The sequence below is a fragment of the Vigna angularis genome, chromosome 2, assembly GCF_016808095.1.
Source record: "Vigna angularis cultivar LongXiaoDou No.4 chromosome 2, ASM1680809v1, whole genome shotgun sequence".
NCBI classification, from domain to species: Eukaryota; Viridiplantae; Streptophyta; class Magnoliopsida; order Fabales; family Fabaceae; genus Vigna; species Vigna angularis.
The window spans coordinates 12252634-12276490 of record NC_068971.1 but is presented as its reverse complement, the minus strand read 5'-3'; the positions used below and the strand labels follow the sequence as shown (position 1 = coordinate 12276490).

Below are 23857 nucleotides of genomic sequence, written 5' to 3'. Positions count from 1 at the left end.
TGTCATCTTTGAATTTATACCCCCTTTGAATGCATAGACATGGTACAATGGTGTGTAATGTTCGGTGTGACAGAAATCATTGCATAGTGTACGTTTCAAAACATTTAACGTTACAGTAATGGGTTGTTTCGTCATTGGTACGTGGTTATTTGTTAAACTGGTTATGGACATATAGAAAAGTACTAACTTAAATTAATGAAGGACGATATTAATTAGTCCAATAATGAACAATAAAAGGTTAACTGAATTAATGTGCTTAAACAAAGTCCATGGACATTATACATGCATATTTGGATGATAATGACATTGATGATCAACATTTAATGTGCAGTAAACGGTTATTTTGTCATTTCTATCTGGTTATTTCCTCTACTGGTTATGTACATGTACAAGATTGATGAACCTCAATAGTAAGGATGACATTCATTAGTCCACTTTTTAGTAATATTTATTGTATTCCAATAATGTAGAAATAAGATGTACATGGAGGACATTTAAATACATTTTTGGATGAAGTTGACATTGATGACCAACATTTTATCTCTCACGACATTTCCCCCTTTAGTCTAGGGTTTCCGAAAATAAACCAAAAATATAAAGAAAGATAGACAAATTATGAGAAAAGAAGAAAGGAAGAAGAAACTCATACTTTATATTCTTCAAACGGTACAAAGGGGAGAAATTAGAAAGGGGACAAACCTTCTGCGCTCCACATCGATGACGTCCGGTACGAACTTTTCCTTCGGCTTCACCTTCGCTGGTACAAACTTTTCCGATCACGTCCAGCCTCCGGTGGCAGCAATGGAGTTCTCCTTTTTTTTTCTCCCTCGATCTCTCTCGTTCTCTCGTTATCTCTCGTTCTCTCTCAATCCTAACCCTAGCTCCAACTTTCGAAATTTCAAATCCCACACACGATCCTAACGCAGCAAGTGAAATGCAACGTTTCATTTACTTTTTTATAAGCCAACTCAGCACCAGCCCATAAACTGAAATGACCAAGCTATCCTTCATGATGTTGACAATTATCGGGTCCCACCGCGTGTCAAATGAATGTAATTTGCTTTAACCGTGTCAAAGAATCATTTTTGTTCAATAATACATGTTTTCCCTTGCTCTTTACATTGCTAACATCATGTTGTTTATAATTGATTTCTCTTACCTCTACAATTTCAAAAACATGTTGTATATGCATGAGATTTGATAAACAAAGTCATATAAAAAATTGATAAATATTTCACATTATACCGTACATGATAATATACAATATGGAGTTAAAAATAATGTGATATTTGACATTGTCTAAAATTTATCTCTAAAATTTATCCTTATGTATTCCTTTTTCGGTATATTCATTTCATTTCTAACTTTATTTTTTAAATCAAAATAATCATTTTATTATTTAAATGACCGTTTTTTTATTTTAAATTCAATCATTTGCTTTTTGTCTGTTTTTTTCTTTCTAAAATTTAACTATTTTTTAAACTAAAATAACTATTATAATAAAAAAATTATTTAAAAATAAACAAATATTATCCATAATAAAATTATAAAAATTATTAAAATTTACTTTCATAATTATAAAGAAATAGTAACGTTTCCTTTTCCACTGCCACTAATTTGATTGAAACAAAAAACCATCAAACATAATATTTCTCCTCTATCGTTTAGAAAGAATTATTCTCCCTGTTTCTTATTTGTTAAAAAAAACAGAACACGAAGAATCAAAACATAAATAACATTATAAGAATGAATATTCATGTTGTCCAACACTATAATAATACACGCAGTGTTTTCATTGAGTTTAGTTTGTGAAACCTGAATTGGATCAACAAAACGGGTTCACAGAACTCTTCCAGAGGCCTCCTTCTTGGGCCGTGTTCTCATTGAGTTTAGCTTAGTTCATTTTACGAATGGTCAATCTACAATGTCATAATAATATAAACCATGATTCGTCAAATTAAATAGTCAATCTACAAATTTTTGCTTCCTGTGTTTTTACAATCTTGAATTGAATATGCATTTTCGCTACTTTCAATCCTCAACATCATTACAATATGTCGTATCAGGTCTTTTTATCCCAAACCCCTGATTTTCACAAACAAACTGTACATCAAAATGGCTTTTATAAATAAATTACAGAAGAAAAAGTAGATGTATCTGGGTAACAGCTACATCATGACCACGCAATAGGCATCCAAATAAATAAAAATGGTGCAACCATGTTCTGGGGATCAGGAAAACACGAAGTATAAAAAATTGTATAAAAATATAAGACAAAATACAAAAAGAACTTGATCAGCCAAGGATATTATCTTGTCACAGTCTTCAGAATTGTTTAAACCCTGACTTGGAACATTTGAAGGGGCTGAACATATAAGCTCTATGGAGAAAGAAGCAGAGCTACTCTGTAAACTCGGCATGAAGATCATTTCCCCAGGAACACTTTTGAATTTGCCATCACTCCACTCCTACATTCCAAGACATGATGAAACCAAACTATACAAAATCTTAAAATGAACAAAAAAATCCATGCGGGTTTATAAATAAAAGATGCATTAACAATCAAAATAATTACACATTTATTGTTTTCATTCAGTATACGTTGCATTTCCAGCCATCACAATAATCACAGCCGCACACTTAAAAACTATGGTTACTACATGTTAGACAGTAATATGAAATCATTTTTGGATTCCAACCCATTACCAGATTATCCTTAAGTGAATAGTAGAAAATAGCCTTTCTAGGGTAGTACACTATCACTTGTATCATGTATGATCAAATCATAAAGAAAAAATACTGAGTTTTTAAAATATGTCTTTAATGCATAATTACTTAGTAGTACAACAAACTTGACACTTACAAAAGATGAAATTGAAAGTTGTAGAAATGTGAAACAAAGATGAAATTACCTGTAGTTGTTTGCCAACTATGACAACAATATTATGTGGACCTGTGTCAAATGATAGGGGACCTCTTTCAGTTTGGACGTAAAATATACATTGTTCCATTGGAAGGTAGAAACGCAAAGCATGATCACAATATCTGTCTTTTCTCTTAACCGAAGAGTCTTCATTTTGTTTGGTAACATTATCGTGTGGATACCTGCACAAGCAAATCACAGACTCTGTATCTTGAATCCGCTCCTGAAACTCTACAGATGTGTTGTCCTGTAGAACCAGACTCACTTGCTCAACTACACTATCCAATCTACTTGCAACATTCCCCATGTGAACCCTGCATGATATTCATCACATAAAACAACTTAGCACCTTCAACAACTTCATCAGTGACACTAATATATCTCTATAAAATTAATTATAAAATTATGTTTTGAGGAAAAAACCTCAAAACAATCTTTTTAACACTAATATACCTCTATAAAATTATGTTTAAGAAAAAAATTGTCTCAATTTTTTTTAATACTAATACATCTATTAAATTAATTATAATTTTATATTTAAAGTTTAATTAAATTATTATCAGTGTTTTTCAACTTTTATTGGTATTAAAAATTATATTTAATGAGAATGCATATATTTTGATAAGAAATTGGAATTTTTATTTGAATTAAATTACAAAACTATTAACAAGATTATGATTTAACCTTAGGTGAATAATGAAAATAGAATCTTTAATAAAATAAATAATAATCACGAGTTAGAACTAAAAAACAATTTAAATTAAATTAATTATGAAAATTTAATAGGTCTTTTTTCAAAAATAAAAAAAATCATTCTTAAATTTATTTTAGGCCTTCCAAAACATTTGACTCCTCATGTTCATACAATTTCAATTTAGAGAAAAAAATCACTTATTTGACATCAATTCTCTCACATGCTAGTAAAATCGAGTAATCAGTTTTCCAAAAACAAGCTAAATCAGATAAGAATAAATGCTATATTTCTTCTAAATAATCTGCATATTTCCTCTGTTTTAAATTTCCATCCAATAGAATCTGCACAATAATTAGTTTAATATCCATTTTAGCATTATCCCACATGTAATACTACCTTATCTTGCTAGAAGGAGTGATGATACCTTACATTCAAAATACAGTTTCATAAATTATAGTTTTATTGTAATATTTTATTTACAATTGTTATTATTTATTTTAATATAATAGTTTTTATCAGTGTGTGATAAAGAATTCAGGTCTAAAGGTAACTAAGAAGTTTGATATATTGAAGTTTTGGAACTGAATTCGAAACGAAAAAATCCCAAATTTGTTCAATCTTATTATTCCATAAGTCTACCATTCCACTACTTCTAAATAATAAGATAAATAATAAATATATAAACATACCTATACATAAATATACGTATGCAACGTCACTTTAAAGATACAATGAATGTTCTCCAGCTGAGGGCTCTATTAAGCTTTTGTAGGAATAATTTTATTATTAAAAGTAGTTTTTAAGTAATCGTAGATGAAAATAAGTGGGTGTCATGAAACAATTAGGCAATTAAGATTAATATCAAGCATTGTAAAAGTGGACAGTATTAACAATAATACTGAAGTAGTTCTTTTGTATTATTCATGGTAAAAAAGAAAGTATAGTTTGCATGCAAAAAGGTGGCTGTAAATTTATACGGTATAACACCAATACAACAGTACATGAAAAAAGTTGATCATAAACCAAACATCAAGAAACGAAACAATGGAGAATCAACCATAACTGCAAACTAAAAAGAAAAGAAAAGAAAGAGTGTGTAATGAATACCAAAAGTTCCGATCAGCTTGATCGCGGATAATATCGTTAACGGTAAATTCCATTGACCCTTTGCTAGAGCGAACGCTGGGAATAAGTTCTCCGTCAGTTCCATTAAGCTCGACGGCGACGTTTCGCAATTTCTGGAAAACGCTCTCGGCTTCGTCCGCCATAGTTTGGAGCTCGACGCCGGAGATCCCGTGGCACCGGATGCGAAACGCCCCGAACTCTCTGGCGGAGCGCAACATCAGATCGGCGGAGGCCAGCGGCAGCGACCGGAAGTCAATCTCCGCCGGCGCCGGCGGGAGGTGCGTTAACGGTAGCCTCAGCTCCGGCAGATGCAGTGACTTCTCTAGGAACTGGCTGAAGGTCTCGCTCGCGGCGGATCGCATCCCTCTCCCAGTCGGGATCGGTGACGGCAGCGACGCCGGAATCTGGCTGTTGCAGCGCCGCATTGCGACCACAACGGCGTCGCTCCGGAAACGTCACGTACCCGCGCGAATAAGATGAATCAGAATGAGATTCACCGATGATATTGTTTGAAAGATAATCAATGTCGTTTTTACGCAGCCGTGAATGGTCAATAAATCTCCAATGGGAATTTGAAGAGCGATGATATAGCGAAGACGATGATGAAGAATAATCAAGATAAGGACGTTGTTTGTTTATTCTTCTAGATTTTTTTGGATGAATCATGAATCAGAAAACTGTGGATAAGGAATTCAGGGAGAGAACGGGAAAGGAGACGACGTCGTTGGATGAATGAAACGATGAAGGAAGGGAATGATGCTGTTGGGGTTAGAAAGGAGCTTTTCTCGAAGGCTGAATTTTTGGAATGCAAGGGACCCTTCGTGGCTGCACTCCATTTCGCGTGGGGAGCACGACTTTCTAGTTCGGTGCTTCCCTGCAACGCAGGTCTACGGTGTATCATCGCTTGCATGTGATATCGCGCCACGTGCATACAGGGACAATGGTTCGGTTGGTTATGAGGGCTGCATAGCGGGTTTTCAATGGAAGTGACTGTAGAAACGTAAAGTAAATAAATAAATAAAATAAAAAGGCTGCAGTTGCAGGGTTTGTGGCTGTTATGGGCTAATGGGCCTGGCTTTTTTCTTGCTTTTGCGTTGGTTCCCTTCATCTTGGGCCAGCCGAAAGCAGTTATATGTAGTAAGAAAATGGAATAATAATGTGAACGGAAAGATAAAAAAGGTAGCCAATAGTACGATTTCCTTTCTTTTCTTTGGAGGGAACTTAAAGATAAGGAAAATGTTATTTGGACAACGAAATTTTGACACACATTTAACAACGCCACCTGTTAGCTCTGCATTGGATAAATAATTTGAAAATAAAACAGAGAAAGGGTTACGGGGTGAGAGGTATTTTGGGATTTCCAGGGTAAAATTTAAAGAATTGGGTTTGGGCGGTTTAGGGTGGGAAAGAAGTTCGTTCAACCCTTTCATATTGTGTCTCGCTCTGTAGTTCGTCTTCGAAGCTTCCATCTTCGCTGTCGTTGTCTCGCTCTCTCGCTCTATCATTTTTACTTTGTGTTAATCTCACTTATAATGACAAAAGTAGTGATTGAAAAATGAACGCAGCATTATAATAAGAATTTGAAAAGTACGAGACCATTTTCAGTAAAATTAATGGTAATTAATGGGAAGGAGTTGATCAAATTCTGAGTGGGGAGATGGGTGTTGGTCATTGATGTAAACGCAAGAAGTGTGGAGTGACCCGTGATGAGTAGGGGGACGAAGTAGTGCAAGGGATGAGTCAGAGTGTTGAAAAAATGGTTTGGTAATCGTTTACAGAATCCTGGTAAACGATTACCCGAGAGAAAATTGGATTTTGTACATAAAGTCCAACACAGGTAGTCAGCCACGTGAACAGGGGTCACCATTGGAAAAAAAGCTCAGTTTTAGGCAGTTGTGCACCTGTCTGAGGCTGGTCCAGGTGTTTCAGTGGTGGGAGAGGGTGGTTGGTGATGTGATGTGAGTCCAAGGAGTGTGGGGTGACCCCTCATTAGTTGGAGAAGCAAGCTCTGCAAGGGATGACTCAGAGTGTTCAAAAAAGGGTTTGGTAATCGTTTACAACATCCGTGTAAACGATTACCCGAGACAAAACTGGATTTTGTACAGAAAGTCCAACACAGGTAGTCAGTCAGGTGAACAGGGGTCACCATTGGAAAAAAAGCTGAGTTTTAGGCACTTCTGCACCTGTCTAAGGCTGGTCCAGGTGTTTCAGTGGTGGGAGAGGGTGGTTGGTGATGTGATGTGAGTCCAAGGAGTGTGGGGTCACCCCTCATCAGTTGGAGGAGCAAGCTCTGCAAGGGATGAGTGAGGGTGTTCAAAAAAGGGTATGGTAATCGTTTACAGCATCTTGGTAAACGATTACCCGAGACAAAACTGGATTTTGTACAGAAAATCCAACACAGGTAGTCAATCAGGTGAACAAGGGTCACCATTGGAAAAAAAGGTGACTTTTATGCAAATCTGCACCTGTCTGAGGCTGGTACAGGTGTTTCAGTGGTGGGAGAGGGTGGTTGGTGATGTGATGTGAGTCCAAGGACTGTGGGGTGACCCCTCATCAGTTGGAGGAGCAAGCTCTCCAAGGGATTTGTTGACCAAAAAACCATACAAGTGAATTTAAGGGTCATTACTGGTTGGGAGGTTATGTTTGATGACGCCAAGAAGTGGGGAAGAAGTCATTCTTACTGAGGGGACCAAGTTGGACAAGTGCAGAGCTAATCTGCAGAAAAAACATTGTCGTAATCGTTTACAGTGGCCTCGTAAACGATTACACGAGAGAAATCACTGTTTTGTACAGAAAGTTGAACTGAAGTAGTCAATTGTAGTGTCCTGGGTGATCATTGGCAAAAACTGTTAATTTAAAGCACAAGTCCACTTGTATTTACTTGGTGTTGATGTTTGACTGGTGGTAGAGGGTGGTAGGTGATGGGAGGTGACCCCAAGAAGTGGGAAAGAAGCCATTCTTACTGAAGGGACCAAGTTGGACAAGTGCAGACCCAATCTGCAGAAAAAACACTATGGTAATCGTTTACAGTATCCTTGTAATCGATTACAGTGTCAAAAAAGGTGTAAACTTGATTTCTAAGGCATAATTTGAAAGGTCTTTGAGTATAGATTCCAACAAAACAAGAATCAACTCATTTGGAGTTCGGTGGAGAAAGTTATGAGCAAAAGAACAAGCAAAGGTCAGAGTTGGAAAAATATATGAAACACTAACTTGAAAGAATAAACTGTACCAACTCAGATGTCCAAAAAATACAAATTAGTAGTCATTGGAAAGATTTTTGAGTCTAGTTTCTAATAAAAAAAGAATCACATCATTTGGAGGTCGGTGGGAAAAGTTATCAGTAAAATAGCCAGCAAAGGTCAAAGTTGACAGCATGTTATCTCACCCAAGTTGCTCATCTCATAAACATTGTTTTTTCCCTTCATCATGGGGTGCCAAAACATCACTTCCCATCATTGAAACACCAGGACCAGCCTAAGAAAAGTGCAAAAGTGCTTAAAACTCACCTTTTTGGCCAATGGTGACCCCAGTTCACCTGACTGAGTACCTGTGTTGGACTTTCTGTACAAAATCCAGTTTTGTCTCGGGTAATCGTTTACAGGGATGCTGTAAACGATTACCAGACCCTTTTTTCAACACCCTCACTCATCCCTTGCAGAGGTTGCTCCTCCAACTGATGAGGGGTCACCCCACACTCCTTGGACACACATCACATCACCAACCACCCTCTCCCACTACTGAAACACCTGGACCAGCCTCAGACAGGTGCAGAACTGCATAAAAGTCACCTTTTTGGCCAATGGTGACCCCTGTTCACCTGCCTGACTACCTGTGTTGGAGTTTCTGTAGAAAATCCAGTTTTTTCTCGGGTAATCGTTTACCAAGATGCTGTAAACGATTACCATACCCTTTTTTGAACACCCTCACTCATCCCTTGGAGAGCTTGCTCCTCCAATTGATGAGGGGTGACCCCACACTCCTTGGACTCACATCACATCACCAACCACCCTCTCCTACCACTGAAATTGTCCTTCAAATTAACTGGTTTTGACATTGGTCACCATGTTATCCAAAATGACCACTCAAACACCAACATCTTACAAACAAGCCTGCAACTTACGAGACAAAAAAAATGACCACATTCTGAAATCCACATAGTCACAACTCATAATAACAATGGTAGTGAATAAATAAAATATGAGACCAATTCAAACCAAAACTCAAATTTTATTTCATTGCACTAAATCGGATACATTAAACTTTGTTTTCTTAATCTATTTACAATGATTACAATTATCATTACTTTCCAAATAACATTTTCCATCAACTAAAATACACAGATCACTCATTTTTTATTCTAAGCACTACGGTTCCGGTGTATGGAGTCCTAAGTGCTCTTCCCTTGTAACGCCTTCGTGATCCAACTCTAACATACGTCTTCAAAGGTTGTTCATTTCCGTCAATGTCAGTAGGGGATACAAAATCAGTGTTCACGGATGGTTCTGTACGAGGCACACTTTGTCCAACGTCATCTTTATTTTGCCTTCTTGCCTTCTCTTCAGCCAATTGTGCCTCCAAATTTGCAACCCTCCTTTTAAGTTCTTCAATTAGAAATTCTTGTTCCTCTAAGGCACGCATAAAAGTTTCTCTGCGAATTCTTTTTTGTTTCTTCTTTCCTCTTGGTTTAGCATCCTTTCTCGTCTGTCAAGCGTTCGTTCAAAGTACATATATACTTTGTCGAAAAAGAGTGACGAACACTCAACTGCATAAACCAAAATAAATTCATCAAAACAACGAAACCCAATAACCTAAGAACCACAACACAAGGATACGAACCCCAAACCTTAACCCAAATCAAATAAGCATGCTACGACATGCCCAAACCGAATAACCAAGCTACGACATGGAATGGAAAACCACTTACCTTCGTCGGCGGACAATCGTCACCGGAACTTGCCATTCCGCACGATAACAGGAGACGAAACTGGCCGGAGACAACACCATGCAAATGGAACGAAGCGACACGAAACGCGACCTTCGACCTCTCAAGAGAACGGACCTTCATTTCCAATGGAATAGAGAAAGGGGTATTTTAGGATTTTCACTCAAAATAAGGGTTACGGTCATAGGTTTTAAAAAAAAAAAATTTTAAACAAACCAATGAGATGACGACACGTGGCGTTGTCAAAATAATGTTAAAAATACGTTGTTGAAATATCGCGGTCCTAAAGATAAATAGAAAATCAGTAAAGTAAAATATTCCCTGTGTGCCTCTTCATAAGAATTTTTACAGAATATTGAATGTTGATTTTTATTAGAGACATGCTCTATTAACAATGTTAATGAAACCTTATTTGCTATCCAATCTTGCTTTGTGGATCGTTTTATGCTACAATTAATTAGTCATTTACGTGGTTACGACTAATCTTGATAATTACGTCCGCGATATTATCAAATATCGTAAATAATAAGGATTAATCTTTACATGTCAGTAACTTTGGTGGAGTTATGTGAAGACGAAAATTTGTTAGCAGTGGAAAAAATATTATATTTTTAAAATTAAATATGTTAATAATATAGTTAACATATTTTTTAAGAGACTACACTCACACTATCATTCAAAATTTTAAGAAAATCAGTGATCATTATTCTTAGCTCAAACTCGAAGCTTTTGAAATAAAAGCTTACAGTAACATATATTCATAATTTTCAACAACATAAACGCAACAAAGCTACAACCAGAACCATAATTTAAAACCTTGCATTAATGATCATGACATATAAATCAAAAGTACTCTGTTCAAATTTGGTAGCAGACAGAGTGGAAGATTAAGAACATGCAGAACATCTTAAAAACAAGCCACATGGTCTTTCCAAACACGCAGATTTATTAATTATACACATATATTTGATCATTTTCACACATCAACGACACGAAGAAGAAGAAGAAGAAGAAGAGCTTCTTAGCTCTGAATCTACACACGAGGAAAGCACACACCACCTCTTAGTGGATGCCGAAACCCGATGTTCTCAACGGCACCAATGGTGTTGAAGAAGCGTCTTTTGTACTTGTAAATCTCCTCCAACATCATCGACCGTTGGAGCTGCAGGCTCCGTCGCTCGTGTGGGCACGACCGGATCCGAGTCAGCCTCGGGCACCCGTGACCCGACCCAAACCTGCACCCGCACGAACACTCCATCCGCGGCGGGTTCAAAACCGGGTTCGCCAAACGAGGTTCGCCTTCTTCGCCGCCACGGCACGATAATGTGGTGCACTTGTTGCGTTCGGTTCCGTCGTGCTCGTCTTCGTGGCCCGGGTCGCAGAATTGGAAGGTTGAACACTTGAAGGAGTTCATCGAGGCTTGAGAGCTTACGTCGTCGTTGTTCATGAACATGTCATCTGCGACGAGTTCGTGTTACAAGTTAATTATGAGTCTTACAAGTAGCAAAATTTTTGTATAGTTCTGATTGCATATAAAATATTTAGTCTAAGTGAAAAGATGTAGGTACCTTGATACCCTTCTTGAGCAAAAGGGTAATGATTGCCGCGAACATGGGTTTTGAAGGAGTTGGAAGCAGACATGTGGCCAGAACCACGAGGGGATGATGGAGAAGATGATAAGAAGAAGGGGTGGTGGTTATTGATATCTTCATCTTCTTCGTAGTTAAAGCTGTGTTGTCGTTGGTGGTGACACTTAACCCTGTCCCTCCAACTTGGAACTAAAGCTGATACCTCATGATCTATCATTGCAGCAATCTCTAATGGTTCCAAGTGGCTAATCTCAAGTTCTTGCACCATCTCCATCGCCACCTGAATAGCCGTGTCTTTTAATGTATCAAATGGGAAGAACACATGCCTCGTGTGCCCTAGTAAGAAAAAAAGAAATCTTTAGTAAGACTGCTATCAGGATTGAGAAATTTGTAAATGGTTCTGGCCAATTTCTGTGCTGCATAATCAAAGTTTTATCAATGCTTTGATTATGTATCGTATAAAAATTAATGAGACTGTGTTTATTCATTAAACGATTTCATACTATAATCAATTTTTATGTGAAACATAGTGATAGACCATGATTATTGACCGAGACTATCTAAATCGGGATGAAAGTGTGCATACCTGTTATGTCAGAGATCCTCACTTTGAGGAAAACTGTGTTGTTCTCTTCGTTTATTGAACCAGTAATTGTCATTTCTGCACTCTTTGTTTGATCATGATGATGCTCAATGGGAACTAGTGGAGCGGAATTAAGCTGTAGAGTGTGATTTGGAAATAATGGTATGTTTGGTGGCAATGGAATTTCAAGTTGGTCCACAGCTAAAAAAGGGTCCAACAAGAGCTCCATTGCTGATGGTCTATCTGAGACATTTGACAAACATTTTCCCACAAACTTCTGGGCTTCCAAATCTGGGATTCTGTAAAACGCATTAGGTAGCTTCCCCTGGTATATGAAATTATTTAAAGTATTAGAAATCAATGAATCATGTCAAATGAAGGGAAAATTGGAACAAGTGTTCACTTAAGCTTACCGAAGTAACTTTCTTGTATATTTGAGCTGGGTTGGCGCATTCACTGTATGGGAACTCAAAAGTAAGCAACTCTATCATGCACATACCAAAGGAATATATGTCTACCAGCTCGTTATATTTCTCTTCATACAGTTCTGGTGCCATGAATTCTGGTGTGCCTGATGGTTCACATAAAACATAAAATTTCAGTTTATAACAAGGTCTAGACAGATTAACTACTGATAATGTACAATTTGGTCCTTGACAGTTAAAACTTGTGTTGCTCAGGTTCCTTGAAATCACTTCACCTCAAAATCAATTTTAAGCAAATTCCAAATCCTCACCTATGACACTGTGGGCATGTTGAGAACTACGAAGTATAGCTGCTAGGCCTAAGTCTCCAATCTTGACCCTCCCCTGATGGCCATTGACAAAGATGTTGTCACACTTGAGATCTCTATGTATTACAGGAGGATTATGGCTGTGTAAATACTCCAAGCCACTAAGAATCTGGCGAGCCCAGATCTTAACTGCTCGCATATCTACTCGCTTATACTTTTGCCTGTACCTATAAACATAAAATATATTATGTTAACACAAATATACCATAACCTATGAAACAAAGATGGTTAATTTAATCAAAGTTCAGGGATTGATTGATTACTCTCTAAGTGTACCGGAGGTGAACAATTCAGTGATGAAGTTGAAGGTTCTGTTGTTGACATCGATCCAAGAACCATAGAAGATCATCATAGAGTCATGGTTGAGGTGCTTCAGGAGATGAACCTCTGAATAAAGGCGCTGAAGTTGTTCTGGTGAGTGAAAGACATCACCAAGCTTGACTTGGTTCCAAGCTACTTCAATCCCCAGTAACTCATCAAATGCCCTATACACAGTCTTCATTGCTCCTTTGCCAAGAACATCCCTGAACTACAAGCACCAACAATCACCAGAATGCATGTGAATTAGTCAATTAGATTAATCAACATGAAAATAATACTGAGACAAGCATAAACCACTCATTTTTCATCCTTATGAGTCATTCTAGAATCTACCATGGCCTAAAATTTCTTAAGAAATGGACTTTAAATTTACAAAACTGACTTATTAAAGGAGATTTACATCTGCTTATTTATTATTGTAAATTCGTTTTATCTTCAGATACGCAGTCTCCATGAAAACCATGCACTTATACAAAGTCAACTCCTTTTATTCCCAAGCCTTTAAATAAAACTAACTTCAATAAAAACAAACTATGGTTCTGTCATTAAATTACTCCTTGGAATAAAGTATAAGAATCAAGTTAATTCTCATGTAATTTAGAAATCAGTTTTAATTCTGAATTCAAGTTGAACATCCATTAAGCCTTAATTGACCCAGAAATAGCAACTAATTCATTACCAATTCATATTTGCCAACAACTTTTTATAAGCCTATTCTACATGGAAAATCAAAAAGTAAGATGAGAAAAGAGAAGCAAAGAAAAAAACTTACACGGCCATATCGACCAGATGGATCAGTTTCAACATATCCAAGCTGAGACTTAACTCCACCACTAGTGCAGAATCTCCCCTTGTACATGGCTGTACTGACTGTATCAGGCAATTCCATCTCAACAACAGCTTCTCTGGCTTATTAAAGCCGTACTGTGCTTTGCTTACTATGTATTGATAAGAATACTGATAATATAAAAACAAAACACTATAGTTATATATAATCTCAAGTTGAGTTTAGGAAGCATTTGAAAGAGGGTGTTAGATAATGAAAAGCTTCCACTCATGGCTCTGGTAGGAGACACCAAATAATAGCCACAAGGGTCTTTGAGTAGTCACAACTGGCATTAACCATGCATGCTATTTCAACAGCTCCACGTGAAAACCCATATATGGGCATGTTAACTATTGGTTGAACAGTGTCAAGAGGGAGAGAGCACAGAGACAGAGAGACAGGGAGAGATGACACTCTTTATTGCTTTCTTGGTTGATAAGAGGACAAAGAAACCGTCGTGTGTAGATCAGACACAAATAATGAGTTAATAATGTGGCATGAGTTGCAACCCGGAATGAGACCACACTAGAGAGTGTGGATTCTGAGCCAAAGGGTGTTGATTAGTTCATAGCTGGTGCCTTGGTGTTGAAGATAATGGAAGAAAAAGGGTGTTTGAAGAGTGGGTTGGAAAAGGAAAAGACCAAATAAGAGGAGACATGGCTCCTAAATTTGGAGAATAAATCGGCATTGTTTGACAGAAACATGTGTGGATAGGAGTGGTGGAATGTAAAAGATCGGATTAGAGAGAACGTGATTATAGAAGGGTTGAAGATTTGTGATGTTGGGTGGAGAAAGGAACAGAAGAGAAAGTCCCAAATTCAGATATGTGCATCACAGAGTTTGCGAGAGGGTTGTGATTGGTGTAATATTAGACTGTGTTTACTGTGTTGCGAAGACTACGTGTGTGGTGTCTCTTTCGAGTGTTTTTCCTCAAGGGACAAGTGACGGCGTTCTTGTCGTGGTCCTGGTTGCAGAGGAATATTTAGTCAATGAGATTCTCTAGATTATTTCAGTGCACAAAAAGGTTTCTAATTGGAACACGTGTCCTTTTGTAACACTTTCCACATAAATTTGTTTTTTTTAATTTGATGATATTAATTTGAAATACTAAAACTGGAAATCAATATCACTGGCAACAGTGACTTCCATGGACTAAATGTTACTTTCTACTAACAAAATGTTTTATATTTAATTTAAAGTTAAAAAAATATTTTTAATAAAATGGATTTTAAATTATTATTATTATTATTATTATTATTATTATTATATGTTTGGATCATTTTATTTTTGTACAAACCATGTTTATCATTTTGGAGAGAAAATGTTACCTAGGATAAAATTGTTATGGACTTGCTGTGTTTGAATTTGAAGACGGATATTGAAGAGTTGATTTGAGTAGTTAGAAAAAGAGGTTAAATTAGGATTGTTAGGATTAAAATAAAGATAGTTAGAAATAAAGGGATTTGAAATAAAAGTTTTTGAAAGTTATTCGATAATGTGATAGAGTTGAAAGATCACCATTTTATTATTGGTGATAAAAGTAATTTAAAATAAAATTTAATTAGTGTTAATTGTATTTATTATCTATCACATACAAACTTACATAAAATTCAAATAGATATAATTTCAGTCAAGATATTTAAAATAATAATTATGCTTCCTACTATTTACCCATCTAATAATACTTTATAACCTCGTGAAACAATGAATACATCATCTAATATTTATACAAAAAATATCTAACATAATTTTCTATCAACATTTAAAAAGAAAAAAGCCCATTGTTCCTGAACTTCGTTTAGGACCTCTCACTCCATTAAAGACATGTTACCGAAAATCTATACAATGAACAGTTTGAGTTAACTTATATTGATAAATAGTTGAGATTTTAATTATTAAATATTGACATTTACTAAATTTTATAAGTTCACAACGTTTGCGGATATGATTTTCTACATGTATCTTATTATACAATATCTGCACTCAAAGTTTCATGGTTGACATCAGCACTACAAGTTAAATTCATAGAATATTATCAACTTTATAATTGTATTTCAATAGTTTGAAAGATTAACTACTTACAATTGGTGCAATAAACTGCAACTTCTTTTTATAGGCGATATGTGTTCCTAAAACCTCGAATAAGCCTAAACCACTCTATAAAAATTAAATGTATAATGAAATTTGTGCTTAATATGGAACTTAATAAAATTAAATTATGTGTACACAACAAATAAATTATTAAAAAACTTACACTTGAAGTGTACTTTTAATTGTTAAAGTGTTAGGTTTCTTGTGTAATGAACACAAGAGAACCAATAGATTGTTGAGGAAAAAGTACTAGAAATTGGCAGTTACCTTTGCAAATTGAAACAATATTAATGTCAAATAAGATTTACACCAATAGAATTTAATTTATATAAACATACTTACTATTGCAAATAAGGTGCTAAGTAGACTTATTTTTTTCTCTTTTCAAAGGCCTCTAATAGGTACTTTCGCACCTTTTCACCTTTATTCCTGATGGAATAGGACCAGGCCATGAACCTTTACAAGAGGAATGATCAAGAGGATGCAAGAAGAGCTAGATGAGGAAGCACCAAAGGACCTCAAAGCCTTATACATCAAGCTAAATTGGAAGCTCTTGGATCACTCAACGCAAAACACATAAAGCTTATGTTTTGACTTGCAAATCAAGCAGCACCCAATGAAGATGGCATGCACCCAACGACCCACGAAAGCTTCTAGAGATGCATGTTTATTTTATGATTGTATACATGGCTAGACATCTGTAAAATGTGATGAACATGTGGCCTATGGTCCATGTGATGTGGCTAATCATCAACCAATGCTCATCCTCATGTAAGGGTGTTGAATCACATATAAATTTAGCACCTCACCCATTGTAAAAATCACTTTTAAATGCCAAGTAATTTCATGTTGTTGAGATCACTCTAGCCTTTGCTTGCATCGAGATTCACCTCCTTTGAGCCCTTCTCACACTTCTATAGCCTCCTTCCTCTGTTGGGATAGTCGTTTAGTCTAGTAGCACCACGCATACACCACAATTCTTCCATTTTCACCATAAATCTCCATTTTTGCTATATATTCTGATTAGATCTCGAGTTCTATCTCATTGCACTATGGATAATGACACCTTAAGCACCAAGGAGAAAGTCATCATGTGGTATTCATATCCACGATTAGAGTTTTTGACAGTGAGATAAATGTTCATTTCTGTTTTCGTGTTGTTCAACTTGTTTTTCAGAATTTGTCTTGATGTGTGCACTATTTTATCAGTTTGATTATGTTATAGTAGGTTTTTCTTGTGTGAGTGAGTTGTTCTGGGCTTTGAGTCTTTGTTTGATCATTTTAATCAGTGCAATTCTTTTGTTTGAGTCTTTTATTTGAAAATACAGTTTTGTTTTGTAATAAGTAATGTTTCTCGTTTATTTTGTCAATTAATTCCTAGTTTAAGCTTTTATTTCATATTTTGTGATTGTGATATGGATTGGCTGGTTGTTTGCACACCATATGAGCTATGATAAAAATTATTAAGAGCTCAAGTGCAAAATAAAAAGGCATCAATTTTTTATTTGAACTCTACTGCTAATTTGAATATTAATAAGTTTTCATTTCTAAAGTTTATTACGAGTGTAATTTGGTTTTAGATTCAGATGTGTGCTAGTAGAAAATGCATACCAAATAATCAATGAAATGCCTAACATAGCTTGGTTGTAATTGTGAACACAACAACATAATTTGTTTAAGTAGTCTTTACTGAGTTGCAGTTCTTATAAGTGTCTAGTTTGTTGAGTCTTATTCTGTTTAACATTAGCTCATTGCTAAACTTCTTGTATCATTTATCTGAGTCATTGCTGAGATTTCCTTTAATTTCTAAATTATAAAAACAATCTGTTTGAAACCTTGTTATTGCTTTAAATAGTCAGAAGCAAAAATATGCAATCTGGTTTGAATGTTATTAAAAGAGGCAAAGCTGAAACTTAGGAACTGAACATGTGAAAATGAGAAAATACATTTGGTCCAATTTTGAGTGATTTCACCACGGGTTTGGAGTGCTTAAAACACTACAAAGGTGTTACAAATGAGAAACATTGATGCTTTGAAGAGATTTTGATGATGATGCACTTGAAGACTTGAAGAAACAAATACATTAATTGTTAAAAGCATTCTTTGTAGAAATCATTTGTATAAGAGTTATCTTTCAATTGTAAGCACTTAGAACTCTTATAGCTTATTCTTGTTATTAATTTCTTGCATTAATAATCGATTATAATAAGGGATAATCGATTATCACAAGCAAAAGTAGAAAATGCTTCGACTTGGCAATAATCGATTATCACTAAGGATAATCGATTATCTCCGCAAGTTTTAATATTGTCTAGGGTTCGGCAATAATCGATTATCACTAAGGATAATCGATTATCACGTTTTCAAAAACCCATAACGGCCTAAAATAATTGATTATCATTTATGACAATCATTATCTGCAATATCATTTGTTCACGTATAACACATTATACGATCATCGCCGATAACATTATTCACAAACACACAAACACAAACACATATGGGGTAAGCTACCGATAAAATAATCATAATATCAAGATATAAACACTAATTATATCAACCATAAGCAATCACCTCATACATAGTAGTAATAACAATAGGATCCTTAATCCTCTAACATAAACAATTTAATCATAATGAATTACTCAATCCCCGATCCTTGATTCTCAAATTTCGATCCTCGATCATTGATCACTAACCCTTGATGTCACCACTTACACATAGACCTTTGGTCTATCCACTCATTAGCACCTACGCTAACTACTTACTATAACCATTATAGTAGCACCACTATTAACATAGCATGGCTTAGAGTATCTTCAATACCATGATCATATCATAGATACACCACCATCATAATTATCCCAATCATGAATAACACCATGAGCATCACCAAACCATGAACTTCACCATGACAAGACTAAGTTACACTCATGTTGATGGCGGACCATCTAAGATGCACATAGGACCTCTGACAAGAGCCATGTTTAGAAGGATTCAAGAAGAAGAATGATCACTCACCACTTTACTCCTACGGAGAATCACTTATTAATCCTCCTTCTCTTTGCTAAAAACATTAATTTGCACTTTTTTAATATGGCTTTGGGAGAAACTTCGCTCCAAGCTCCTTAGCTTCTCCAGCACACTTCATTTGCAACTTTTAGACACTTTGCAACTCAGAAATGGAGCCCTCTCTTCACCTATAAAATAGAGGCTCTCTCCTTTGTAAAATCAAACTTGAAAAATATAGTGAAGTGCTGTTGAGATTTCTCTAAACCCTATTTCTCTAAGTTCAAAACTTCTTGTGCTTATCTAGCACCTTCCTCTAGCTTCATTCCCTATTGGAAGGCTTTCTAAGCTTGAGAGACTTCAAACACTCACTGAACGTTCCACGAAACCTTCCACGGAACACTTAGTGTGCACCTCCATTTTCATGATTTCAATCAATCTGTTGCATCATTCTTCGAGTTGGAGCTGTTCGAGCATGGAGCTTGGACTTGCTTCCATCATTTGGTAGTCAGAGCCAGCTCATCTACGCTTGTCTACAAGAGCTAAGCCACTCTTACCTTCATTTTTCTCATGTCCGTATTGTGCAGTTCATGTTTTATCACTGTTTGAAATTTGTTTTCACCTCTGTCTGGCTTAGTTTGGTGCTTTCCTGTGCTGTGTTAGTAGTTCAATTGTTCCTACATGCATTTTAAATGGCGAATTTCCTTATTTTCTGTTCATTCCAGCTTTTAAAATCAAAATTCTAGTTTGTCCAAGTTATATGCAAAGTGCTGCAGTTTTAATTTTGTCTTCATATGGTGTAATTTATTCCAGCTGTGTTTTTCATTTTAAATTGAGTTCAAATGCATATGTAGCCATATGTCAACCATATAAGGCAATGAGACAATGATATAGCCTTAGTGATATGAGCTAAAGCATTAAAACTTGATTATGTTTTCACAACTCTGTACAAAAATTCATTTTTGGTTTCAATATGTGCAATCTATTTCTGTCCAAAATTTTTGCTTCTGAAGCATTGTGAAAATTTGTTTGATGTTTTTGGACATGGCCAAAGGTAAGACAGACCACTAAAAGCATGAAAATGCATTTAGCATAGCTTGGTTGCCTAAATCTAGTAACATTTTGTTGTCCAATGTTGTGTTAAGCATTTTCATCATGCTTGCTTTCTTTGACTATGTCTTAGGTGCTTAAAATCCTCTAGTTGTTTATCTTCAGTTAGATCTAGAGTTTTAGGCTTTCTTAGTGTCAATTGCAACTTCTATCCAGCTTTGCTTCTTTACATTCTGAATTCTGGTACTATTTTTGGTGCATTTTGCTGAATATTTGGCTATAGCTAGAGTGATTTGTTGAATCTTGTTGTTTCTGTGCATTTGCAACGTTTGAGCAAGTTTAAATTTCCATTAAAAAGTTGTGTGCACTGTTCATTTGGTCATTTGCAATCCTATATGTAGAATCACCTTTTAAACTATCCAAATTTGCTTTAAAATGGAAGTGAACCAGTGATTTAGCATTGCAATCTTTTTTTAAGCTGTTTCAGTGTTTGCACATATTTGAAATGATGATACAAAGTTGTTTGATACATCACTTTAACTGCTAAATCATTTCCAAGAAATTTTAGGTTTAAAACCACCAATTTAGAAGTTTTTTTCTGGTGCAGTTTCAATTTCAAGTGTTGTTTGCAATTTTGCATTCTTCAATTTTCAATTCTAGGTTGGCAAGAGTTGGTTTAATGTTTCCAAATGGAATTACATGATAAAAGAGATATAATCCAATCATAAAAAGCAATTAAAAACCAAGCAATCCAGTTTTGAAGTTCAAAAATAAAAAATCCCAAAATCTGATACTCATTGGGGCATTTTATCAAACAATTTCCAATTTTTATCAAACAATTTGCTGCACTTGGTAATTGATCTGTGATTACAATTTTCTTGCTGGTTTAATTCATTATAGTGTCTTTCCTAGGTTCCTTTTGGGTCCTTCCTTTTGTTCAATACTTCAATTCATTTGAATTCCACTTGATTGGCTTCCAGTTGTGCTATACATTCTGTTATGCGTGAAAAGAAATTTTGGTGTAGTAGCTTGTGTTGTGGTGACTAGTTTGGCTGTTTGCTTTGGTGTTGTGACATTTTTTGAGGTATCCAAGCGGTAGAACCCTTTCTCCAACAAGGTAGCATACTAGGAAGTGGAGAGATTGTTGAATTGGCCATAAGAGTTGATCTCTAAGCTACATTTTTCTTCCAGGTCCAGCAACAGTTCATCAACCAACACAACATTTTTTCCAATCTGTTTTGGAGCTGCACAAAGTCAAGCAATTGAAGTTTTACCTTTTGTATTGTATTAAGCATACTATCAAGTGTTTTCAATCATTATATCACGGAACCTTTGAAGTTTACTTTGCTTTTTATTTTGCAATTTGTGTGGCTTGGAAAAATGCTCTTCAAGCAATTCCAAGTGCACCATTGAACATTATAATAGGCTAGTTTACGCTTCTTAGTGTGAAAGTGAGTCAAGGGGCTCAAAGTGTCACTTGCACTTTCACTTAGGATCGTCTAGCATTTCCATTTCCCTTTACCTTGCTTTCTTTCAAATTGCTTGAATGTTTTTATGTTTTAAGTCTCCGTTACATATAGGTGGGCATTGCATTTAGATAAACCTTCATTTGGTTTCTAGGTTCATTTTCATATTGCATTTAAAAATCTTTTGAAAGATTTCTACTTAGAAACTAAGGTAAAAACATCCAAAGACACTTTGGCTAGGAAGGACTTGGTTCTTAAGCTTGTCCATTTGTGACTCACCTCTCCTTCCTAGGAGCTATTTGGTCCATTTTACCTCTAGAATTTTCTTAGAAATCCTTCCCAAAAATCTAAAAAGTTTGTCAATTTTTTTTCGACTCTTTACTTGTGCAAGTTTTTCAAAAAAAAAATTGTGAAAACTTTTCATTCTCACTTCACAAGTATGAGTCATTCAAGACGAGCTTCATCAAGCACGACAAGAGATTAGGGAGCTTAGGCAAATTTTTACTGAAATCAAGGTTAACCAGAAAGGTAAGGCTCATGCTGAATCTTCCCATAGGCAAAACAATGATGGTGGTGATATTCCTTCCCATCATAGTGACCAAAATGTTTATGGTGGTCATCATAATGACTACTATCAACCCCCTCCTAGGATATACCACAATCATAGAGATCAGCATATGGAACCCAAACTTGACCTTCCTCCTTTGTATGGTCGAGATAATGTAGAAGAATATTTTAGTGGGAGATGAAGGTTGAACAGATCTTTGAGTGTTACCATATTGATGATGCAAGAAGAGTTACCTTGGCAACTTTGACTTTTCAACGCGCTACTTTATATTGGTGGACATCTTTGATTAGAGACCAACGAATGCGACAAGCATATACCATCCAATATTGGAATGAACTGAAAGCGGCCTTGGATAGAAGACATGTTCCAGCATATTATGAAAGGGTGATCATGGACAAGCTCAACATGCTTTGTTTCATAGACTCCAACAACGAAACATGAGTGTTGAGGAATATCGATAAAAGATGGAATTACTCATGTTGAGAGCTGGAATTAAAGAAGAAGATAAAGTCACAATAGCTAGGTTCCAAAGTGGGCTCAGCTATGAAATTCGTGATAAGGTAGAACTTTTACCTTTTCTAGATCTCAATGACTTTGTCCAGCTATGTGTGAGAGTGGAAGAGCAAATTAGAAGGAAAGCTTCCACTAAGAAGACTTACCCTACCACCTCCATGTCTAAGAAAGATTATAAGACGGAGGGTAGTCAATCAAGGTATAAGGAACCTCGAGAAAAAGAAAAAGAAAAAGAGAGAGTGAGAGGAAAAGATATAGAAATAAGAAGACAGAAAGAGAAAGAGAGAGGAAAAGAAAGAGACAAGACTCACAAAGAGTCTGCACGGGACAATAAGATTAGGGAGACCCGTTGTTTTAAGTTTGGGGAAAGGGGACATTATTCTTCTGAGTGTCACACAAAAAGGTCAACCTACATGCTTGAACATGATAGAGATAGTGAGGATTCTTCCTCAAGTGAGTCTGAGTCATTCATGTCTGACGATGAACATGAGACTCCACCTTGTTATGAAGATTTACTTATGGTTAGATGATCCAAGAAACAAAGCATGTTGAGCTTGAACAATCACAACGCGAAAATCTATTCCACACACGCTCAAGAATGGTTGATATTGTTGCAGCTCAAGAATGGTTGATAATTGTTGATAGTGGCTCTTGTTGTAATTGTTGCAGCTCAAGAATGGTTGATAAGCTTGGTTTAACTACTACTCCTCATCTAAACCCTTATAAACTTCAGTGGATAAAAGAGGATGAAGGGATAGTAGCCAAGGAACAAGTTATTGTACCCATCTCCATTGGCAAATATGAATATCAAATCGTTTGTGATATAGTTCCAATGGAAGCTAGGCACATCCTACTTGGGCGACCCTGACAATCATTAGTACAAAAATCGCGTACAACGTCGAATATTCTAGGCTTTTAACGGCGAAATCGCAAACGACGTTATGTGAGGAGACGTAAAATTGACGTCGAATTTAAAAAATTTGACGTTAAATTAACGTCGAATTTTGTCAATATATGACGTTAACGTTAATGTCGAATTTTGCAATATTCGACGTTAATCAATTTTTTTTAATTAATTATGATCCTTTTTTACAACTCTACGAAACTTGAAAAGAAGAAAAACAACAAATTTCAGTTTTTGGTATTTTATAAAGCATGAACTATGAATGTGTAGTGTAGTATCAACAACAAACAATAATAACCAACAACAAACAAGTTCAATCAAACAACAACAAACAAGTTCAACTAAACAACAACAATAAATAAATTCAACAAAAAAACAACAAAAAAGTTCAACACATAAGTTCTTCAAAACAAAAACGAAAACTAACCTTCAAAAGGTGGGTTCATCGGAATAAAGT

At 35.7% G+C, this 23857-nt stretch overlaps 2 protein-coding genes across 3 annotated transcripts; both read right to left on the bottom strand.

Annotated features, from left to right (window-relative positions):
- Positions 1-1933: 1933 nt before the first annotated feature.
- Positions 1934-5597, bottom strand: LOC108328357 (uncharacterized). 2 transcript variants are annotated; one of them, XM_052872127.1, is made up of 4 exons: positions 4725-5597; positions 3106-3237; positions 2913-2953; positions 2374-2468 (listed from the first exon to the last, which is right to left on the bottom strand). In XM_052872127.1, the coding sequence occupies exons 1-3, from the start codon at positions 5165-5167 to the stop codon at positions 2944-2946; spliced, it is 585 nt and encodes a 194-aa protein (XP_052728087.1). In that variant the 5' UTR covers positions 5168-5597; the 3' UTR covers positions 2374-2468; positions 2913-2943. The 2 variants fall into 2 exon arrangements, with proteins under 2 accessions (XP_017417706.1, XP_052728087.1); XM_017562217.2 differs by having other exon boundaries at positions 1934-2468; positions 2913-3237; positions 4725-5596.
- Positions 5598-10492: 4895 nt separating this feature from the next.
- On the bottom strand, positions 10493-14475 carry LOC108328016 (probable serine/threonine-protein kinase WNK5). The gene is made up of 7 exons (XM_017561783.2): positions 13746-14475; positions 12916-13181; positions 12596-12819; positions 12273-12430; positions 11863-12184; positions 11256-11612; positions 10493-11145 (listed from the first exon to the last, which is right to left on the bottom strand). The coding sequence occupies exons 1-7, from the start codon at positions 13860-13862 to the stop codon at positions 10721-10723; spliced, it is 1869 nt and encodes a 622-aa protein (XP_017417272.1). The 5' UTR covers positions 13863-14475; the 3' UTR covers positions 10493-10720.
- Between the last annotated feature and the right edge of the window lie 9382 nt (positions 14476-23857).